This window comes from Drosophila sechellia, unplaced genomic scaffold (genome assembly GCF_004382195.2).
Source record: "Drosophila sechellia strain sech25 unplaced genomic scaffold, ASM438219v1 U_340, whole genome shotgun sequence".
NCBI classification, from domain to species: domain Eukaryota; kingdom Metazoa; phylum Arthropoda; class Insecta; order Diptera; family Drosophilidae; genus Drosophila; species Drosophila sechellia.
This window is the reverse complement of record NW_022611288.1, coordinates 22230-47388: the sequence shown is the minus strand read 5'-3', so window position 1 is coordinate 47388 and position 25159 is coordinate 22230. Positions and strand designations below refer to the sequence as shown.

The following is a 25159-nucleotide window of genomic DNA, read 5'->3' as shown; positions in this document are numbered from 1 at the left end:
AAGTAGGGAAGCAAGTCCCATTTAGGAACAATTCGGATAACATGGACAGAAAATAACATTGACGATGAGTCAATTGGCCTTAAACTCAAGGAAATTTTGAAACTTAAGAGAACGGTAGCATTGCTCATACCGGAGGAGTTAGTCCTGACCATCCAAGAGGTATACTGCAAATATTTCGCGTATAGTAGATTGTATAGGGCATTAAGATGCACAGTCTTGATGCCGGATATAATTGAGAGAGACCACAAGAGGAAGTCGTAAAGGATTATCACCTCAAGAGTAACCACAGGGGAAGAAGAAACAATAGCTCATTTAAAAAGGAAATGTTTTCCCTCATATGAAACAGCAAACAATTAACAATTGCGATCGCTGTCAAACTCAAAAACACGACAGAAAGCCTCACAAGATCAAATACAGTGTGACGGAAACTCCGGACAGACCTTTAGAGATAGTGCATATAGACTTATATTTTGTCAATAAGAAAAACGTTTTCACGATTATTGACAAATTTTCGAATATGCATGGGGAGTAACTATTCCAGCCAAGGAAAGTATTAAAATTGTCAAGGCAATGAAAAACTTATGGTCCCTGTTTGGAATACGCAAGAAGGTAGTCTGTGACCAGGGATTCCAGTTCTCGTCAAACCTCTTTAAGGATTTTTGTAGGCAGTACGAACTCGAACTGCATACAACATCTTCCAGCAGTCGTCGAGTAACTCCACGGTCGAAAGACTGCACTCAACAATAACGGAAATATACCGGTTAATTATAGAGAGCAAGAAGGCAGGGAAGTTAGAACTCCGACACGAAGAGATACTGAGCGAAGCGTTTATAACGTACAATAACGCCATCCATTCAGCAACGAAACTGACGCCTCAGGAACTCTTACTGACAGAACGCAGGATTTTCTGAATAACGTGACTTTCAATAATGAACAATTATTTGCAGAAAATCAATGCGTTTCAAGCCTAAGTTTATCAAAAGTGAAAGAAAGGGTAGAAAGGCAAAAGTTGAGAAGAATTGAAGAGAACAAGTTTGAAGTCATACCGTTGAAAGGGAATGAACCGTTAGCTCAAATACAACGGGAGCAGCAAGGGTAATTCAGACTCATAAGAAATTCATCCATATTGTAAGGTTACAGGAATATCAAGAAACGATAGAGAGAATGGAAAATACACTTAGAGATTTTGTAGAAGAAGCCGAAACCAGAGACCTAGTTAAGTCACTGCAGAACAAAATGCAGATGATAAAAACAAGATTAGAAAGCAAGAAAGCATATGTCCCAACCGCAGGAAAGTAAGGGGATTAATCAATGGATTAGGATCAGTTATTAAATCGGTAACAGGAAATTTAGATGCAGAAGACGTTATAAAGAATAGGGGAAGAAATAAGAAAATGAAAGAAGAGGAAGAGAGATTAAGAGAAAGCATGAGTTCGCAGGAAAAGACAAGTAGCAAGGTTGGCATTATGTTCAGGAATTTGACAAGATACATAAATGAAGAGCAAGCAAGGTCAATACATTCATAAATAGTTATAGAAACGGAATAAGCAAGACATTCATTTAGGAAGACAAAAGGATTTATAGATTAGAATACAATAGAATAGATCAATAGAATTTCATTAACGATTGATATGCTAAGGTTAAACTTAAATGATGTTGCCGAGAGCTCATTATTGACTAAGTTAGGTGTAATTTCAAGATTCATATTCGACAGGCAAGAAGCAACCAAATGTATGCAAGATCTAGAAGATCAGGGTGTACATTTAAGTTCAGAAGAACACATGTACGGATTCTTAGACCTAAGAGCCATAATGAACAGAACGGATATAATATGTTCAGTTAGATTACCTATTTTTAAGAAGGATATATTTTCGTTGCGAAGAATAATCGCACTCCCAATAAACAACACAGAATTTGTAATAACACCAAATTATTTAGCGATTCACGCAGACGAAATGTATTATTATAAGGAAAAATGTCAGTTTATAAAGAATATATATAGTGACGTATTTGGGTGGTCCAAAACAGCCACTTCTATTATTTCATAGAAAACAGTAATGCACTCTAGTAATTTTCCATAATGTATCCCAGCTGCGGAGCATTCGTTTATCTTGGGCAGCGCAGCCGTTCTTGTAAACATCCTAAAGCCTGACCTAAGCAGATTTGACTGCCCCTCTTTCAACACTTCCTAATCCTAAGAACCCAAGAGCGGGGCTCTCCCGAAATACAAATATTGTTCAAATACTGAGGCTTCTCCTCAATCCAATTTGCATTTGATTTTTAGTCTTAAGCTGAGATCCAAAGAATAAAGTCGTGAAACTATTTCTCCTAAAAACTATTTTTTTTATTTCTTGGCGTTGTTCTTAGTCAACTGACGGGATATTAGTTCGACTCAAAAAAATAAAACTACAATTTTACTATATATATGTAAGAACGATAAGATTGTAAAACAAGCTAACGAAAAATGTATAAGAAGGCTAATAGGTGGAATGGAGGCGGAATGCGAGACGAAGGATGTAGGATTCATCACCCCGATTTTCGAACCAGAAGCTGGGTACATCGCGATATTTAATGGAGAAAACGTGAAAATACAAACGGATTGCGGACCAGAGAAGACGTTGAATGGATCTGCGTTAATAAAATTTAGCCATTGCAAGGCAATGGTGAACAACGTCCAATATGAAGCAGTGGAGATGCTTGGCGAAGCGCGATTGAAGCTAGACATACCGCGGATAGAGACGATCAAGCGGGACAGGACAACCCAAGAGTTAGGGATACACGAGTTAAGAATGGAGGATCTCGAAACCAAAATACAGATCAACAAAATACGATGGGGAACCACGATCTATAGGACAACAACTTACTCGATGCTTGGGATACTACTGATAGTAGTATATGTCGTGGCATGGTTCCCACAGAAGACAACAATTTACACACCAGAGACTACACCACAGGCCACCTTCACTCCTACCATCGCTTCACCTGCTAGGGTAGCAGCAACTATATCCCCACTATGGTCGGTAGTTCAGTCTGAGGGGGGAGGAGTTACCGCCTCAGCATTTACCCTCGGCGGTCCCCCGCCAAAGCCCCTCGACAGCTAGAGAGCTAGAGGGCCCAACAAATACTTTGTTGCCACCCATTTGGGAATGCAGAGTCGGGTAACGCGAGAATACATTATACTCTATGTAAATATGTACTCTAAATACATATGTACGCATACCACATCTCCCTCCTTTTAAAAATAACGTAACATAGTGTAGTTATTTTATTCTATTATTATTATTATTTTTTTTAGTTTTTTTTTTTTTTTTTCTTTTTGACATCTTAAATTGTATTTTTTCCATTATTACAATGCTTTTTAAATAAAAGAATTTTAGTCGATCTTTATGTACTATTTGTTTTTTATTTTATTGGTTATATGCTAGTTATATTAGTGAAATTTCTGGGTAAATCATTTGTTCTACCAAAAACAAGTTCATATGGATAATAATTATGTACCATAGCAGGGGTTGTATTAAATCAATAGATGAAATAATGAAGCCATACATCCCAATTAGTTTTATCAACCGATATGTAAGGTCGTATGTATTCATTTATAGTTCTATGACTTCCTTCGACTGCACCTACTGTTTGATGGTGGTGAGCGGTAGACGTTATATTTTTAATTTATAGGTATTTGCAAAGGTCTGTAATGATTGAATTCTTATACTCTGTACCCATGTCCGTAATGAACGTCTTCATTGGAAGTAATAATTAAAGATTCGAAAATTGCTTTAGCGACTGTTGTTGCGCTTTTGTTCGGTATGGGTATTGCAACTAAATATTTAGTTAAGTCACAAATGAGAGTGACTGCATATTCGTTGCCATTTTCCGACTTTGGTAGAGGACCTATAGTGTCCACTATCACTCTGTCTAAAGCATGATCAGGGGTTTCAGTTAAAGTCATTGGGGTCTTTGTATGCGTTGTTATTTTCGCTTTTTAGCATTTTTGAGATTTTTTAATGTAGTCTGTTATTTGTTTAGACATACCTTTCCAAAAATGTCTTTTGACCTTGGCCAAGGTTTTTGCAATGCCTATATGACCTCCTTGTAATGGATCATCATGTAGTGTAGACAAAATTGCTTTTTTTCTTTTTCATTGTTTATTAAGGTCACTGGGTTGAGTAGCGCCACTCTTAATTTTTTTTTATATTTGATTGCCCTTTTGCTTAAAATTATATATTGAAACGTATTCAAAGATATTTTCCCACGGTGCCATTTTGAGATAACTTATTTTATATATACCGGCCTGCATTTCAAGCCTTTGGAAAAATTGATCTAAATCAAGAACTCCATGTGTATGTAACGATAGTTATCGATATTCGATGATCGATAATCATTGAAAAGGGTAGCGTCGTGAGCGAGCTATCGGTGACGGCACAAGCATGCCTTCACCTCCCCCGAAACCCCCACGGGCAGCGGCCTACTTATGAGACACTCAACCCGGACACACACCGCAGCGAAGTCATCAACCCACACTGGATCAGCGGAGTCAGGATTCCAAGAACCAAACCGAAGCACTGGAAGGGGCATCCGGGCGAAAAGCGCTAACGTAAGGGGTTTCGCAGCACAGAAAGAATTGTACGCTAGGCTAAGAGAAAAGATTATTCTGAAATAAAATTCATTCTGTTACCGAACTTCGAGCGACTTACTTCAATATCATAAAATCCTCCTCGCGATAAATCCAAAAGGAAACTAAAAGGAAGCAGAATCAAAGTACACGACTTAACTGGCGCAGCCGGAAAAGGAACCTAAAGGAGATCCAGAGCATCCAGAAGAAGAAGGATATGAAGATCACCGGAATATTATTAAATATTATACTGTAATGCAGGTAAGCAGCCGGCCAAGTGACTTCAATAAGTGAATGCAAATGCAAAAAAAAAAAAAAATAATAATAAAAAGAAAAGAAACGAAATTAAAAATAATGCAGTGCATCCAAACGAATTGTAAATTCCGTGCGCTTAAAAGAAAAAGAACCGACTCCAAACATACATAAATACCTTTATACACAAGAGCAAATATGCAAAATCAGCAAATAACAGTGTGCGGAAGCAAAATAAACGGCATTAACAATTGTGCATTACACACGCAAATCTAAAAGCATATTAGTAAATATATATTAAAACGACCATCAATCGCTGATGGCCGCTACATAATGCATCGCGCATTGAAATATGTAAACGCCTAATATATGTGCCACAATAAAAAATAAATAATTTCGCATATTACACAAAGAAAAAAATATGCAAACATATTTTTAGCAACAATCAATCGCTGACTGTCGCTACATAATGCATCGCGCATTAAAACATGTAAACGTCTAATATATGTGCCACAATAAAAAATAAATAATTTCGCATATTACACAAAGAAAAATTGTACAAACATATTTAGACGGCAATCAATCCTTGATAGCCGCTCATGCATCGCGCATAAATATGTGAATATAGCCACACTGAAAAAAAAAAGGAAAGCATAACGAAACCTATATGCCACCACTTAATAATTGCCAGTGCTCCGCCACCTAATTAATGCATTTGTGAATATAAGTGCGGCCGATCATTTCTTTCTGTGTGCCAGGCAAGAAAGGGGAAACTGGCACCGACAGCAGTTCGTAGGGAGCCCCTCCCCTCGGCAGCCGCACTTGATAGTCGACCACTTGAGCTTGTTTATGTGGGCGCATATACTTGCATGCACGCCGCAGCGTCCGGCCGCTACATTGTGGACGGTGTCCCATAACAACATTAGCTGTACTCAGTAAAATCGACAAGCGGCTTTTGCGCATCGGATCATAAAAGCAAATTATACAAGTAATCAAATCTTAAGGATGCACAATGTACACTGGAAAACACTTAAAAGTAACATTGTATTGAGACACTTGGCCCGGCGGCTTTAATAGTTACATTTTCTTGATGTTATAGACACTTATAAATAATATTAAATTACAGATCCCAACGTATTCGTTAGGATCGACAACGCACCCCACTAACGATAAGTACAAGCAAACAAGATACACGTACTCAAGAAAAATATCAAAAAAAAATTTAAGGAAAAGGGAAAGAAGTAGAATACGCTACATCCTTAAAACTATATATTATCCGTATTATTTTTAAACATATTCATACATTCATTATACACATATTTTTACAAATTTCTATACCTTATATATTTTTTTTGCTAATTCAAATTTTTTTATTATACCCTTATTACCACAATATTCCTATATACATTTTACCAGGGTACAACAACCCCTATACCAATACATATATACATCATTCTCTCAAACTTCCTAGTACCCTTGCAAATGTCCAGAAAAACAATCGTGGATAAGACAAAATCTAAGCTAGGCCTTAGAAGTAGCAGCAGTTTACCAGAGATAAGGGAGGAAGAAATCATAGTTATGGACTCCGGAAACGGATCAGGGGGATCGGGGACGACTAGTCCGGCACCCCACGTAATAAACATGGCCAACGCTAGCACACTACTAAACACCTCAATGAATACATCAATTAACATGACGCTGAATCCCCAAGACATACTAGCCTTTGTAAAACAACTGCTAACCTTCTAGGGTGCACCGGGGACCCTACAAAAATTCATAGTGATCGTGAAGGAAGTGATTATGCTCATTAGGGGCACTGATCAGACTCCGTATGGGCAGCTACTGTTACGCACACTAAGGAACAAGGTTATAGGCAAGGCGGACGAGGCCCTGAATATGCAGGACACAAAATTGGAATGGGACAGCATCACGGATAACCTGAAACGCATGTACGCATGCAAGAAATCGGAGCCTTTTTTAATCTCCGAAATACAGAATCAGCCAGACGGTCTTCCCTTCGGGAAATTGTTCCATGAAATTACCAGATTGAGAAGCGAGCTGCTGACATTGGCCACCGATTCCGAACAAGGGGCTGTGCAGCATCGAGGAGAGCTCTTTACGACGGCATTTGCCTAAATGCCTTCCTAGTAGGCATCCTCGACCCGCTCAGGACGGTCATCCGGGCTAGGAACCCGTCGACCATAGAACAAGCCCACGAATGGTGCCAGGCAGAGCAAAGCTTCATGTACCAAAGACAGAGTAGGCCCACAAAATAATTACAACAACAATTTCGACCGCAACAGGACACCCCCGTACAGAGCAGGGGGACGCTTCGAACGATATCGCAACTATTCTCAAAACAACTACAGACCGGATAACCGGAGGGATAACCCCTTCCGGCAAGGGGAATCCCGCAACTACGACAATAGGGGCCGGAATATTAATTTCAGAGCAGGACTACCGGACCCGAGACAAGACAACCCGGACCGACGCAACGGACCCCTCCGAGGGCTCCAACCAATTTTAACAATATCGACGACAATGTAAATTTTCAACCAGGAGCCTCGACCGACAAGTCGGCTACCTAAGTAACATGACGCATGGCTCGACTCTACCCTACATAACGCTGAACCTATTTGACCCCCCTCAGGCCCTAAAATTTCTTATCGACACCGGTTCCTCATACTCCTTCATTGACCCAGCCATCATTCCGCAAGAATCAAGCCGCACACTCGACCGAGAAATCAAAATAACCACTGTCATGGACAGTTATACACTGAAAACGGCAACAACCTTGCCCATGCCAAAGGAATTTGGAGAGCATGGCGAAATAAACCTTCTACTCTTCAAATTCCACCCATACTTCAATGGGCTCCTGGGCATAGACGTCCTCACAAAACTAAAGGCAAAGATTGATATCAAGAACCTAAAACTTGAGACACAATCCACCTCAATCGACATAATAACAAAGATTAACAGGGGTACGCAGGAACTCCACATCGCACACCACAGCAAGTCTCGAATTAAATTACCAATAGACATAGACGAGGGAGACTTTTTCTGCAATTCAGTAAGCATCAATAAAGACCTCACTATCACGGGCGGACTTTACACTGCTATCGACGGACATAGCTACCTCGAGGTAACAAACAACTCCCATGACGAACAAACACTTTGCTTAGACCAACCAATAGAAGTTGCACCCTATGACGAGGACGAATACGACCAAATTTACAGCATGACATTGGGGCCGGACCCAACCGAACAATTCAAACAGCCTATCGACCAAATCCGAACTGAGCACCTAAACTCAGAAGAGCGACAAGTACTGTTCGCGGTCTGCAACCAAAATCCGGGAGCTATTCTATGACGAGAGGGAGACCCTCACCTTTTCGAATACATTCCATTCCGACGACAGACGATACACCGGTACACGCAAAGACTTTCAGGTACCCGTACATCCATAAAGAGGAAGTACGGAACCAAATAAAAAAGATGCTAGAACAAGACATAATCCGAAATAGTCACTCACCTTGGGGCGCACCCGTCTGGGTAGTACCCAAGAAAACCGACTCGGACGGCAACAAGAAATGGCGACTGGTTATAGATTTCAGGAAACTGAACGAAAAAACCATCGCCGACCGATACCCTATCCCAAACATAAATGAAATCCTGTCGAGGACTGGCCCCTAGGCCGGGCCAAGTACTTCACCACTCTGGACCTGGCAAGTGGGTTCCATCAAATTCAGATGAACCCGGAAGATAGGGCTAAGACAGCATTTTCGGTCGAAAACGGCCATTATGAATTTACCAGAATGCCCTTCGGGCTGAGAAACGACCCCGGCACATTTCAACGTGTCATGGATAACGTCTTAGGCACGCTAATAGGAGATATCTGCCTAGTCTACCTAGACGATATCATAATATTCTCCGCTTCACTCCACAAACATTTAAATGGCATAAGCTCCGCCTTCAAAAACTCCGTACAGCGAATTTGAAGATCCAACTCACCAAGTCGAACTTCCTGCGTAAGGAAATAGACTTCTTGGGCCACGTAGTCACTCAGGAAGGAATCAAACCGAACCCTAATAAAATAGCGGCCATAAAAGGATTTCCCTGCCCCAAGACCAGTCGACAAATTAAGTCTTTCCTGGGACTTATAGGCTATTACAGGAAATTTATAAAAGATTTCGCGCGAATTACTAAACCGCTCACCAATCAATTAAAAGGTGGCAAGTCGGTAATAATCAACAACGAATTCCGCGAAGCCTTTGAATTCTGCAAGACACTCCTTGTCAACGACCCAATTTTGAGACACCCAGACTTTACCTTACCCTTCACCTTAACTACAGCCGCGAGTAACGGCGCGTTGGGAGCGGTGCTGTCGCAAGGACCAAAAACCTGTGACAGACCAATACGCTTCGCAAGCAGAACCCTCAACCAGGCTTAAACTCGCTACTCGACGATAGAGAAGGAAATGTTAGGAATTGTGTGGGCAGTAAAATATTTCAGACCATACCTCTACGGTCGGAAATTCACACTAGTTACCGACCACAAACCCTATTAGGACTCAGGAATTTTAATGGCCAGAACGCAAAACTTATTCGCTGGCGAGATGCCTTGAGCGAATACACGTACGAATTGGAACACGAAAAGGGTTCCCAAACGTCGTTGCAGACGCACTGAGCAGGGTGAAACCAAACACCCACATAAACATTTCCATGCCGAGCGAACCAGGAGACATTCCGGTGTCCCAAAGCCCACTCAACGCTTTTAATTTGCAAGCCTCCCTTACAGTTTCAAAAGACTCGTCATGCACGGTCTGCGTCCCATCCAAGAATAAAATCAGAAGACAGATTTCCAAACCTCTCTTTACCGTAGAGATAGTTACGGGTATCTTAAAGGAAAAGTTAGAACCGTGTTCGCTACCGACGAAATTTTCGAATTAATTAGAAAGGCCTATTCCGAATATTTCACAGGAACTAAAAACTATAAAATCCTCAGGTGCTTAACGTTCCCTAAGGAACCTTCAAGCACCGGCGAATTAGTATCACTTATTAAAACAACTCACGTAAACAAAAACCACCGAGGGATAGACGACATGTACGCCCACCTAAAAAGGGAAATCTATGTGCCCCACTTAAAAAGTCTCATCGCACAGGCAATTCGGGACTGCGAGACATGCCTTACACTCAAGTATGACAGGCACCCGCAGAGACCACCCTACATAATGCCCGAAATCCCGAACGAACCACTAGATATCCTGCATACGGATATCTATACAATCAATAAAAATTACAACCTCACAATCATAGACAAATTCTCTAGATTCGCGCAAGCATTCCCCCTACCCAATAGAAATTCCATCAGTGTAACCAAAGCATTTAAAACATTCTTCTGCCAATTCGGTATACCCAAAAAGGTCATATTCGACCAAGGAGCCGAATTCGCGGGAACCTTCTTCACGGATTTCCTAGAGCAATACGGCGTAGAGGTGCACGTGACATCCTTTCAACAGTCAAGCAGTAACTCGACGGAAATATACCGAATCATCCTCGCAAAGAGGAAGGAGGGGGAACTGGACTTGGACCATGAAGAAATCTTATCAGAGACAGTCGTCACATACAACAATGCGATCCACTCGAGCACGAACCTAACACCGTTCGAACTCTTCAGCGGTCGTACCCACGTTTTCACAAAAACAGTCAAGTTCAACACTGAACACGACTTCCTGAATAAACTCAATGAATTTCGAACCAAAATCTACCCAGAGGTCAAAAAACACTTGGAAGACATCGCTTTAAAGCGCACGACTAAACCCAACGAAACGAGGGAGGACCCCCCGCCTTACCTACCGGAAACACAGTCTTCCGGAAGGAGAACAGGAGGAATAAAATAACACCCCGTTTCACGAGACATACAGTTCTACGGGACAGCGGACATAGAATCCACACGACGCGGAACCAAAAAATACACAAACAAAAGATTAGGAAGATTTCCTTACCAAAATGACCACCGACATGGACAGTTACACATGGGTTCTCCTTTTTGCTTATTTTTCCCTGTATTGGGAATTTAAATTTTGGGTTCCGATTAAGTTATTTCTGCGGCTTAAATTAAATTTTTTCCCCTTCCTTCCCTTTAGTTGGACTTGGATTTTTGGGGCTCCTTGTTATTTCTCACCACCAATTGGTTTTATATTCTTCCACTAAATATTTTTGTGCACTAGGTCATGGTTTTTGGTTAACTTCTATTACCGACCTTTTGACCTGGGATTTCGTTGCGCTGATACCCTTATCAGAATCTTACATTTAGAGTCACTAACCTAAGCTTATTGGCCGCGCATACTACACCACCAATGACTAACTAGAAACACTTAACTGACGTCTATTACAGATGGACGATGACCAACGGCAAGGAATTGACATTCGAACCACTGACCAACGACCAAGCAATAATAAAAGTCCAACTAGGAAAAGCCAGAACGGTATCGGCATTCACAACGATACAACATATAATACACCTGAACGAGTAGGAGAGCGCAGCCAAAGGGTTGCACAAGCTCATAGGGGATCTCCCCAACAAATCGGAGGTCACTAACCTTAAATCCCTACTACTCGCGAAACTTGACCTCATCAACCATAGGCTAGCCTCTCTGCTACCCAACACCAATAGCGATAGAACTAAAAGAGGCTTGATCAACGGTCTAGGGACAATAGTGAAAATAGTAAGCGGTAACATGGACGCCAATGACGAGGACAGAATAAACAAGCAACTAACAAACCTAAATAACAACGAGGAGAGAACGATTCAGGGAAATAGCAACACACACTAATAGAGAACAGGAGGTAATGACTGAAATCATGAACTCAAATCAAAATAAAATTTTTAAAGAACTAAACACAGAACAAAGGGACTTAGAGCTAGACCGTCTTATCCACAGGTTAAATATCAACTTAGACCTCCTCTACGCTCATTTGACTAGCATAGCGGAAAGTCTTTTATTCGCAAAATTAAAAATAATCCCCAAACACATCCTAACCAATCCCGAAATAGTTAAAATCAGGAACTCTCTAACGAAACAGGGAATACAAATCAAAGCAGACCACGAGGTTTACGAATTATTATCACTTCATACTAGCACTAATAATAATACTCAAACATTCGAAATTAAGATCCCAATTTTGTCTATTACAAATTATAAACTGTACCGAATTATAGCAATACCGTTCAACGGTACGCAGATAGTAAACCTACCCAACTACATACTAAAAGATAATGAAGAATTAAATATTGTACAAGACCCATGTATCAAAGTAAACTCCGAATTTGTATGCGAAACCCCCACCACCCCCGGTAACCAGCCCTTCCTCCACAACCTACTCAACAACAAACCAGCGACATGCGACACGGTGGAAACCGCAAGGAACCAGCAAATCTACAGCCCAATGGAAGGAATACTCATCATCACCAACGCATTAAACCTCAACATAACAACAAACTGCGGACCGGAAAGAATAGTAAACGGTTCGTTTATCGTAAGATATGACAACTGCTCTATCCTGGCAAATGGAACGAGATATGCCGACACCATCACCACAATCACGGAGAAACTACAGATTAACTTGATCAAAGCCGAGGAAAGCAGACCACGACTTAACTAGCGCAAGTAGTTAAAAGGAAATAGGACAAGCATAGAGCAGTCGAAGAAGAACAAAGCGAGTTGAAAGTTGTGTAGTAAAAAGATCGTTAAGTCGAAAGTTGTCGTGTCCGGAGTAAGGCAAAGTTGTGTAGTCGTCGTATGTCCGGAGATCAAGAAGTGTTGGCACGAGTCATCTTTTTATTAAATACCAAATATAATAAGCAAACTATTATAATATCAAAATATTACTAAGATAAACAAATGTGCTAAACACAAATATCCTACATGTATATAAATCATCGATATCATATCTTGCAGTAATCCTTTTTCCATGTTTAAAGAAACATATGTTATTTTTAACTTGCAATGTCTCTAGCTTACGCACCTCGTCATTATTGATGACTTGGTATACGTTGTTCATTGAAACTTCATATTTGTTTGTTTTTCCTGCGCAGGAGTTTTGTCTACTTTGTAATCTTGAAGTGACTTTCATAATATTTCCGGTTAAATCTTTCAATTCTTTGATGGTTATTCTTGATAACATCAGCAACATAGTTGTCTTTACCTCTCAGATACTCTACTATAAAATTATATTCCTCCAATTCAAGTCTCATACGACTCAATTTTGAGCCAGGATTTTGAAAATAAAAAATGTTAGTCTATGATCAGTTTTGACTTTAAAATGTTCACCATAGATATAAGGTCTGAAGTGGGTTATTGCCCAATGTATTGCTGCTAATTCCTGCTAAGTAGTACTTTTATTACATTTATGTCCCAAAAAGGTGACTTCACGCATAAAGAATGCACATTTCTCTGGATGTAGTTTTAGTCTGATAAGTTTTTAATCATATGGTTTTCGGAACAACCTATTACTATTAAATCATCCTTATAGATAAATGCTTGCGTTGGCTCAAGGCCAGAAAATGCAATAGTCATCATTCTTTGAAAATAATTCGGCGCTATTTTCAGTCCAAATGGTAATCGCGTAAAACGATATGAACCGTTTGTTGTTGAAAATGAAGTTATATCTCTTGAACTCTTCTCAAGTTCAATTTGGTGAAAGCCTGACATCAAGTCAAGGCATGAAAAATATTTGGCTCGACCTAGTTGATCCAAAATGTCATCAATTCTAGGGAGTGGAAATTTATCAGACAACAGTTTTTTATTGATTTGACCATAATCGCCATTTCTTTTCATCTGAGCCTGGAAGAGATTTTTTCGGTACTAATAGAAATGGACTATTGTATTCCGATACTGATGGTTCCACTATTTTATCATTGATCAATTTTTGTACTTGTTCTTGAATTTCATCTTTTTGACTATGAGGATTTCTATTATTTTTAATATATACTGGCTCATCATCTTTTAATCGTAATCTTTGTTTGTATAAATTATTAGCCGATATTGGTTCTGTTATCAGACCAAATATATCAGTATACTACAAAGCATTTTCAGCTGGGTTTTGAATTGAGGTGTGAAATTTTTCGAAAATTGAGACATGACAGTTTGTTCTCTGGTCTCTTTATTTGGTTGAACCACATCATAGTTTGAAAATGGCTTGTATTTTAAGTTGTTTGCATATACTAGTTTATCAGTATGATGCGTATTTAATATTCGGATATAAACATCGTTTGATGTTGAAATGGTATTCGCTACATAAATACCGATTCTATTTCTTGGTTTGGGATCAATATATTTGTATCTGCAATTGAAGTAATATTATTCTAGTATTACCAGAGTTGTATATTATTAGAACATAAATCGGAAATTTTAAATTATTGGGTCTAATGATAAACCAATCTTCTTTTGGTTTGAAGTATAATTGGCAGATACACTTTTTTATAAAATCAATGACAATTATTCCTTTGCATGGTAGGGGAAACAATATGATATAAGTTATGAACCCACTCTGAATATCTTCCGTCTTTCCCTGCCCCGCTGCTTTTATATACACTTCCCCCGTCAGACCACTCTACACCACATAGTGGTCACTCACATACCCCAAGAAACGCTGACTTCGCCCCCGCCTTGCCCACCAATTCCACAACACATTCAACAGCCGCGCCGGCCACTATGTGCTGCGTCCGCAAGAGACACTTGTTGCCGATCGCGCCCGCTGCAAAACTGCTGCGCTTGCAAATGACACTTTGTTGTTATAAGCAGCGCAGCCACCGGATGTTGTGTGAGCGACCGCCGACACAGCATAGCTCACATTTCGGCCGCTGGCCCAGCAGCTATGCGGGGTCGCCCCTCGTCAGGCGTCGCCTGTTGTCGATGCATTCAAACACTGGAGCCGGAGCTCTGGTGAGACCCGGCGTCGACTGCTGAAGGCAGTCTTGGACTTGAAGCTGAAGAACCAAATACAACTCCTCCGCAGGCGAACTTACTTATTAGTAAAACCATTGTAAACCTTAAACTTAAATAAAGCTGATTTAATATTGTAACGATAACGAGAAGTGCCGCCGTGTATTCAATTTGGAACAACAACTCATCGACGGGAATATAAGCCCAGCCGCAGAGCCCATAGTAAAGGCTAAACAACATCAACCAAGGAAATGATCTCCTTACCCGGAGGATAATATAACATATTTCATTTTAAGTAATTGATAACTAGACTAGATTTTTCTTTCTTTTGTACTTTATAATTAAGATACCAATTGGTCTCATTTATCTTTATCACACATTAGGTTATGTACAGAGGAATTACTGAACGATTCCTTTTGAAACCTTAATAAATAGAATTAGTATTCAAAAGGAAATGATATTCACATTAACTAAGTGAGCTATGCGGCTACGAGAGTCGTAGCGTGTGAAGCTAGTATTATACTTGCTTAACTGGCGCCCGAACAGTCAGAACTTTTGACTCCAGGCAATGGTTATTAACCTAACAACAACTATTACAAAAAATGAAAAATATCAATTAAAATAAGAAAATGTGAACCACATTACAATGAAAAATATCAATTAAAATAAGAAAAAGCGAAATGTGTTTAAAAAAAAGGTAACGGCAAGTGACAATGTGACAGTGATGTGTTAGTGAACCATGAAAATATAAGAAGCAACCACCCGTCGCGGTGAGAATGCCGTTTCAACTTGTAGCGAGAACAACATTCTGCACGGACGCAAAAGGTTGTAGTTCTTAGTGCCAAACCAATACTTAAACTACTTCGAATAATAAAACTTAAATAATAGAACGTGAATTGTGATTAAAGCGTGTGGTAATCACGTGGATAGGCTGAGCGGTGCGGAGGCACCCGAGAAAGCTGCCCAGTGGATTGTGTGGCAACCGTACCTTAGTAGGCTAAGGCCAAAAAGGAAAAATACGGACCACCGTGCCCAGTGCTAGGTTTTACTACCATAGAACTCGTTCGTCACTGCCGTAATATTATTAATTGATTGAAAACAAAAAATACAAACAAAGATGAAAAAAAAACCCATTGCCTACTATTGAACTAAGAGTACTTCTTTTTCTTTTTTTAGATCTTAAGAAAGGAACACACACAACACTTAACGTCTTAACATACTCACACAAGGACCAACACAAAATGTCAAGGGTGAGTAAAACCACATCTACTGTCTGTGCCTTTTAGTGAGAAATTCGTAATACCTAAACTAACGATGTTAAGGAACTCAATTATGTAAAATCTGGGTTGTCTGTCTATATTCCCGCGTTTCTTGTTAGTTCGTTGCACTTATATAAAAATGGATCATCAGCCCAGAGTTGATATCCCACACAGACAGAATTAACTTGTCCGACACAATCTCAATTAAAACAGCACTTAACGTGCATCAAGTTTTTCAAAAAGTAATAATACCCGTATTTGCAGAATTTTCTGATAACACGCGTTATCAACTAATACTATTCAAATTTCACCCATTCTTTGATGGGTTAATCGGGATGGACATTTTACAAAAGTTAGGAGCAACAGTTAACATTCCAAAAGCAATTCTAAAAACTCAACGTTTCAATATTAAATTACACTCGGAAAATAACACAACTTCAGAATTACACGTCTTAGACGAAGTTTCTAAAAACATTGTTAAGCTACCAGTCACCATCGATAACGGTGAATTCTGGTACGAAACTACAAAAATCTCCGACAATCTCCTCATATCAGGAGGTCTATACCAAGATATAGACAACTCCAGTTTTATGGAAGTAGTCAACATTACTCAAGATAAACAGAAATTGTGTCTTGACGCAAAACTACAGGTTGAGAGATATACCGGAAACGATTTTATCGAGGTAAATGCTATATCCGAGTTTAGCAACAACACCCCACAAGACAGAACGAATATAATTACCAAACTAAATACAGACCATTTAAACGCAGAAGAATTTACTGCATTAAAGAATCTCTGTAAAAGGTTTCCAAAATTGTTCCACCAAGAGGGGGACAACTTGACTTTTACTAATCTTGTTAAGCACAAAATACAGACTACAGACGAAATTCCACTACATTCAAAGCCATTCCGGTATTGTCCAGTAGAAAGACAGGAAATTCAAAGACAGATCACCAAGACGTTAGAACAAGACTTTATCAGATACAGCCACTCTCCATGGGGCGCACCCATTTTTCTGGTGTCAAAAAAACCTGACCGCCCGCCGGTCGGTCTGGGTTTAGGATGTTATGGGGTAGGGTGCGAGGCAACGCTCGTCCTGGGACCACCTTTGCTGGCCACTGACTCCAATGATCCTTACGACACGTCAGATCCTTCTCCTCCACTCCCAGGATCTTGCTTGTGGTGATTCGTCCTTCTGAGTCCTTCGGGCTTCTTGCCACCCGATACTTGCACTGCTCCTTTTCTTCTCGTTTGACCGCGCGTTCACAATTCCGAGATCCTTCTGTTAACACTCCTACGCTCGGCCTCCTTCCACACGCGATCTCTCTGTCTCATTAACTGTCTCTCTCTCTCTCTCTGTGCTTGCTCTTTTATTACAATCCGCAAACTCCGGCGTTCGTCTGCATCAAAGAATCGCTCCAAAGCAACTGAGCGTCTATAGAATCGCCGGCGCGACTTAATGGCTCGATTTTCTTATCGCCGAACCCCAACACCAATGCAAAGAGATCCATGTATGTGCGTGTGTCTGTGTACGTGTGTGGACTTAGAGTCGAGTATAATGCTGATTTGGTAATACCCTACAGTTTTCCAAATAGCTGATAACCGCGCTTAAGTACCATATAGTATAGTAGAATTCATTTTTGGTAATCTATAAAGCTTTGCTTATTGCGTGACCTATTTTTATTGGTCCTATGGACCGTTTATTTTGCTATTTACAAAAAAAAATATTTTCTATTAATTTGGTGACTATATATTTAGAATTTTTCTTGATGTTTGGCATCCAGCTCCTGCTTATCATGCTCATGCTGCTTATCCTGCTCATGCTGCTTATCCTGCTCATCCTGTGATCCTGATCTGTGTCTCTCTTTCTCTCTCTCTGGTAGGTAGCATCTTTATCGTCTTGTTGGCCGCACTGCTCTTTTTGGTGATGTGTGTGTGTGTGTGTATGAAAGTTTTCTTGATTTTCGGGAAAAAACGTATAATTCTGGTGAACCCACCTCCGTGTCACTTGCTCCTCCTAGTATTCCAAACGTGTGTGCATTGCGTTGTCGCCGTCTTCAGTTCTTCTGTGTGAAAATATAATTTTCCGAAGCAGCCACTTCACAAGTGGTTTACTTGAGTGTATGCCTTCTTTTCGGCGGTGTTCTGGTTTCAAAACTATATTGGTTTATAGTTTGACTCTCTTCCTCCGTGTCACATTCCTTTTCGTCATCCACATCCATCACCATTATGCCATTCAGTGTGGGAAACTTTATGACGGGCAAAGTTATGCCCTGCTGATTGCCTTCATTCATCAGCTTCTGGATGAGATTGGCGATATCCTCGCGCTTCTTGGTTACTGTGAGCAGGTCAAACCAATCGATCAGCTCCCTAATGGGCAGCTTATAGTTAACGATGGGTTTTGTGAAGAATTGCTCTGCATACTGCAGCAGATAGAGGCCGCAATCGGTGAGATTCTCCTGTTGCGGCACCTCCACAATGAGACCGGGCATATTATCCCAGTTGAAGATGCGCGCCCGCTCTTTCGGATACTTTGCCTTGTACTCGAAGTTGAGGTAATCATGCAATATGGCAATATGTCGATAGCGTGAGTTGCTCTCCAACGAATCGAAGATGAGAATCAATGGCTGTTTGATTGGAATGTCTTCGCCGGGTGTCTGTACATCATGGTTAACCACGGAGGTCTTCAGGTTTGGAAAACATATGATGGCCAGTATCCAATGGGAGTTCTCGTTGAATGGTATTATGATGAAATCCTTCTCGAATATATTCACGGTTCGTGTCCACTTCTTTACCCTTTCGTGACGCCTCTTGGCCACCGGCTCCTTCGTGTTGTTGGGACTCGTCTCTGTGGTCAATCTCATGTGGAAAAATGTGCTAAAGATGTGCGTCCTATCGCGCTGACCCTCTGGTATGATGTTATTCTTTAGCCAGCGCAGATAAAAATCAATGATTATGTCGTTCAGAAATGAGCCTTCCTTGAGACGCATATAGTCCTTAATGGTGATGCTCAGGCCACCGGTTCCGGTGGGCGGATATGTGAAAAGCGTTGGATTCTCGTCGACGAAGAGTCTTCCCTCTGTTTGGCCATTGTCGGCGGCGGTGGTCTCCTCATCCTCGCTGCTCAATAGCACAATGACTTCATCGTCAAAGTCCCTGCTTATTATCCAGTTGCTGTTCCGGCGCAGGCGACTCTTCTCTGCGCGTTCTGCAGGTGTGGGTATAGTGTCCCTAGTTGCTTTCTCGGCTGGTGCCGGTATGGATGCAACATTCGGTTGCACCCGCGATTGAGATCCTCCAGCTGTCTCTTCCGATTTCTTGCTAACAGTGGCATGTGCGACTTGGTCCTTCAACTGGATTGACTGGGAGCTTGCGAGAGCATCTCCAGCTGGTTGCACGCCCTGGAGACCATTGCTCTTCTTTGGAGAATTTGAGGTGTTACCCGTAGGGGTTTGATTTCCCTGTTTATTGCCAGATGAACCTGGGTTGTCTTGAGCACCAGCAACTTGATAACCATTGCTGTCCTCTGCAGAATGACACTTCTTCTGTTTCTTGGTCTTGGGAGTATTGTCGTCTTGATCCACCGACGATATCACTTGGGCAGTACTACTCTTCTTTGGAGAATTTGAGGTGTTACCCGTAGGGGTTTGATTTCCCTGTTTATTGCCAGATGAACCTAGGTTATGTTGAGCACCAGCAACTTGATAACCATTGCTGTCCTCTGCAGAATGACACTTCTTCTGTTTCTTGGTCTTGGGAGTATTGTCGTCTTGATCCACCGACGATATCACTTGGGCAGTACTACTCTTCTTTGGAGAATTTGAGGTGTTACCCGTAGGGGTTTGATTTCCCTGTTTATTGCCAGATGAACCTGGGTTGTATTGAGCACCAGCAAGTTGATAACCATTCCTGTCCTTTGTAGAATGGCCCTTCTTATGTTTCTTGGCCTTGGAAGTATTGGCGTCTTGATTCGCCGACGATATCGCTTTGTCAGCATTGGTGTCTCCCGGAGCGCAATGTCTTTTCTTGTGCTTCTTGCCTTTAGTTGCAGCTGGCTGGCAACCATTGTTGGCCACCGAAGTCTCCGATGGCTTGACAACCGCACGAGATGGTGGCACTTCTACGGGCACCGCGTTGGGAAGAGCGGCACCAGCAGACGCCTTTGACTGATGCACCTTCTTGTTGAACTCCTCCGCATGGGCAATCGTATCGGCAACGGTATCACCGATGGCGAAGCCCACAGAGACCACCGATGGCTTGACAACCGGAAGAGATGGTGGCTCTTCAACGGGCACCGCGTTGCGAGGAGCGGCATCAGCGGACGCCCTGGACTGATGCTCCTTCTTGTAGAACTCCTCCGCCTTGGCAATCGTATCGGCAATGGTATCACCGATGGCGAGTCCCACAGAGACCACCAAATGGATAATACCACCGGCATTCTCCATGCAATCAATCGTGATGTTATCCTCCATATGAAGGTTCATCTTGAGAAACAGCTCCTGCACTGTAAAAGCATGGATGGGCAGCTTGAAGGTGACGATGTGCTGCTTTCCAGTGCTGTAGATAATGAGCATCTTGGCACTCCGTTTGTCCTTATCCGTGTCGGCTCGATTGATCAGCAATTGACGGGAGACTATGAAGTCGTTATGGGCGATTCGACTTACCATTTTCGGAGCCGATTCAACACAACATATGTACGCTAACGTTATGAATGTTATGAACGTTATGGGCTCATCTGAAACTGAAGTTTCGGAATACGATTGCAAAGTCTCGGGCTGCTTGATGTGCAAGTTCACTGGATGGGTGAAGTCACCTTACACGGTGACTTCGATTACTATATTCCTTTCATTTTGCAACCAGTGTGATTTTTGCGATATTTGATACCACAAAAATTTGGTTTCTCCCGATTTTATGGTTTGTTTAAACGGCGTACCAAGTGCTGTATCCAAAAATCATCTGAGAGATCGCGTGTGGAAGGAGGCCGAGTGTCGGAGTGTTAACAGAAGGATCTCGGAAGTGTGAACGCGCGGTCAAACGAGAAGACCATATGCACAATATTGACCCTGATGTTGAAAGAAGAAGCACCATTATCACCCCTGTGGAAATTCCGTTAAATTACGTTTCGGCCATTCCTTCGATTTGGCCGTCACTTCATTCCAGGGGGGAGGAGTTACCGATATCGCAGTACAGAGTATATAGTGGCCGGCGCGGCTGTTGAATGTGTCGTGGAATTGGTGGGCAAGGCGGGGGGCGAAGTCAGCGTTTCTTGGGGTATGAGTGACCACTATGTGGTGTAGAGTGGTCTGACGGGGGAAGTGTATAAGTTAACACGCGCAAGCTTAAGTTTGCTGACAACGCTGCTACGCCGGATGCCGTCGCGACGGAGTTGCAGCCGAAACCAGAAACCCGCACGAGTTACCATCCCACCCCCTAAACCCCCACGCCTCTAAACAAATCGTCGGACACTCAACCGGGAAGACGGCAACTGGAACACCGCATCCGGCCGAATGCTGACATTGCACACAAAGTTGCACTGCAACATTGCCCCCTGAAGTAGCCCTTTTTTCTGACAATAAACTCCACTCTGGTTTTGAACTTCAAGAAAACCGATCGCATTTTATTGAAAGTCTTCATACATATACCCCATATATCTGCTGAAATCTAAAAGCCCTCATATATACATCACATATCCTTGCAAAAGGCTCCACCCTCGAGTGCACTGACATAACTGGCGCAGCCGGTAGGATGCCCTACCTATTAATAATCACCTACCTGTAAGTAAACATGTAAGAAACGAAACAAGCTATATTCAAAATGTCGACTGAAAGTGACTAGAAACAAATTCTTATAAAACAAAGTTGAAGCTGTGAAGTACTAAATGAAACTCAAACATACATTCCAACACACAACGCTAAATATACCACAAAGTGCAAGTGTATCGTACTGCCGCGCTGACGTGGAATCTATCGCTGATCATCACGCCATCGGTATGTTCATACGCTGCCGAACACCATAATTCTCATTAAAAAGTACAAGTGTACCGTACTGCCGTGCTGACGTGGAGTCTACCGCCGATCATCACGTCATCGGTATGTTCATACGCTGCCAAACACCATAATTCTCATTAAAAAGTACAAGTGTACCGTACTGCCGTGCTGACGTGGAATCTACCGCCGATCATCACGTCATCGGTATGTTCATACGCCGCCAAACACCATAAATTCTCAACTGACAAATGCAAGTCTACCGTACTGCCGCGCTGACGTGGAATCTACCGCCGATCATCACGTCATCGGTATGCTCATACGCCGCCAAACACCATAAATTCTCAACTGACAAATGCAAGTCTACCGTACTGCCGTGCTGACGTGGAATCTACCGCCGATCATCACGTCATCGGTACGTTCATACGCCGCCAAACACCATAAATTCTCAACTGACAAATGCAAGTCTACCGTACTGCCGCGCTGACGTGGAATCTATCGCTGATCATTACGCCATCGGTATGTTCATACGCTGCCAAAACACCATAATTCTCATTAAAAAGTACAAGTGTACCGTACTGCCGTGCTGACGTGGAATCTACCGCCGATCATCACGTCATCGGTATGTTCATACGCCGCCAAACACCATAAATTCTCAACTGACAAATGCAAGTCTAGCGTACTGCTGTGCTGACGTGGAATCTACCGCCGATCATCACGTCATCGGTACGTTCATACGCCGCCAAACACCATAAATTCTCAACTGACAAATGCAAGTCTACCGTACTGCCGTGCTGACGTGGAATCTACCGCCGATCATCACGTCATCGGTATGCTCATACGCCGCCAAACACCATAAATTCTCAACTGACAAATGCAAGTCTACCGTACTGCCGTGCTGACGTGGAATCTACCGCCGATCATCACGTCATCGGTACGTTCATACGCCGCCAAACACCATAAATTCTCAACTGACAAATGCAAGTCTACCGTACTGCCGCGCTGACGTGGAATCTACCGCCGATCATCACGTCATCGGTATGTTCATACGCCACCAAACACCATAAATTCTCAACTGACAAATGCAAGTCTACAGTACTGCCGCGCTGACGTGGAATCTACCGCCGATCATCACGTCATCGGTACTTACATTCGCTGGCCAACGAATCGCCAAAGCCTCTATATACACTTATATATTCGAACATACAATACCAACTACAATCCAATACATTCGCGTACTGTACCGCCTCGTTGGCATGGAATCAAACGCTGATCACCATGCCACTGTAGTATAAACAAACAAAGCACCAAAGCCTCTTTAATACATTGTACACTCAAACGTACACCGCCATACGTCGGCGAAGAATCAAAACATAAGCAAAAATCATTTCAAACCAAGCGAGGCTCATTCTGCGTACCACAGCGACAACAACGCTGCATGTGTAGGCACCCATGTCTGGGTAGCCGAGGTAAGGGGTGAACGCTTGAGTATCGTCAAGTGTTCTCGCCTTTCACTCTTCTACAATGGGTTGCTACGCTCATGTATTGCGCATTCCAAATAACCAAGACAATGTACCAAAGAAGTCGACATATATATATATATATTGTTTCCTTTCATTGTGTAATTTTGTATATCAAACAAATACTAATATTAATCACATTGCAGAGCATAAAAGGAAAAATATAAAGCCAAAGATAGATACCCACACACATCAGTACACGCACTAGATTTAAAATACACATCATATATACACACCCATACACTCTAGTAAATAAGAAATTTGTTCATTATTTTTTTTCGATCATACATAATATATTAAGTAACCTCAAACTTAATGTCAAAAAAGTACGTTTACAACCTTAGGAAAAGTACACGTTCAGTTGTTGGAGTTCCACCAAACATTAATAGGCCCCCACATCCCGTTAGACGTCCTGATTCCTTTCCCCCGATTTCGGAAGAACCCAAATCAATACCTCCCCAAACCCCCATAATGGACTCAGGAAACGATTCTGCCCGTCCCACTCCATCCCCTCTGGCGCACACTGTCAGTGGTCTTAGCTCCTTAATTTCAACTACGTTCAAGCCTAAAGATATTATGGCATTTGTTGAGCATTTGCCAACCTTTGATGGTACACCTCGTCAATTAGATAGGTTTATCACTAGCGTAGAAAAAATCCTGATGCTCATCAGGGGAGCTGACCAAACACCGTATGGTCTGCTTACTCTGAGGACCATCAGGAATAAAATCATTGATACGGCCGACGAAGCCTTGGAACTTGCGAATACCCCCTTGGTTTGGGATGAGATTAAAAGCAACCTCATCCGCCTTTACTCGAGCAAGAAAAGTGAGGCCAACTTGTTAAGCGAGCTTAACACATTTTCGGACAACCTGACCTTGGGCCAACTGTTCTTTGGTATATCAAAGGTGAGAAGCCAACTCTTCTCTATACTCAAGAACAGCGAACACAACAACACCGTTGTAGATGCAAAAAAGGTTGTCTACAACGAGGTTTGCCTCAATGCTTTTATGACTGGTCTGAAGGAACCTCTCAAGACTTTCGTCAGGATAAAGTCCCCTTCTACACTTAAACAGGCATACGAGTAATGCCAAATAGAGCAGACCTTATACAGGGCACAAAACAAGCGAACCAACAGACCAGAGCAGAGACCCAATGAATCAGACAATAAAACCTACCGAAATAGCTACGACAACAACAAAACAAAACATGTCGACCCTAAACACTGTGTGACCTTAGAAACGCCCATAACACTCAAAACAGCCCTGAACAGTTTTAAAATCTATCAACACGTCTCTATACCATTTCCACCAGAATTCCAAATCACGGGCAAAATGACCCTTCTACCTTTCAAATTCCACTCTTATTTTGACGGCTTGATAGGAATGGACTTATTATCTTACCTAAAAACAGAAATAGATTTACCTAACCTAAATCTAAATACCCCAAGTACCATTATACCCTTATGGACCCACAGTAACTTAACTTCAAACGTATTTAATATCTCTGGACATACGAAAACTATTTTGCCACTACCAGTGGAAACCAAACAGGGCGACTTCTACATCGATTCAATTACAATCAATAATG

The 25159-nt window shown here is 41.8% G+C and overlaps 1 protein-coding gene across 1 annotated transcript; it reads right to left on the bottom strand.

Annotated features, from left to right (window-relative positions):
- Positions 1-17730: 17730 nt before the first annotated feature.
- Positions 17731-20827, bottom strand: LOC116803240. The gene has a single exon (XM_032727106.1). The coding sequence runs from the start codon at positions 20732-20734 to the stop codon at positions 18179-18181; it is 2556 nt and encodes an 851-aa protein (XP_032582997.1). The 5' UTR covers positions 20735-20827; the 3' UTR covers positions 17731-18178.
- Between the last annotated feature and the right edge of the window lie 4332 nt (positions 20828-25159).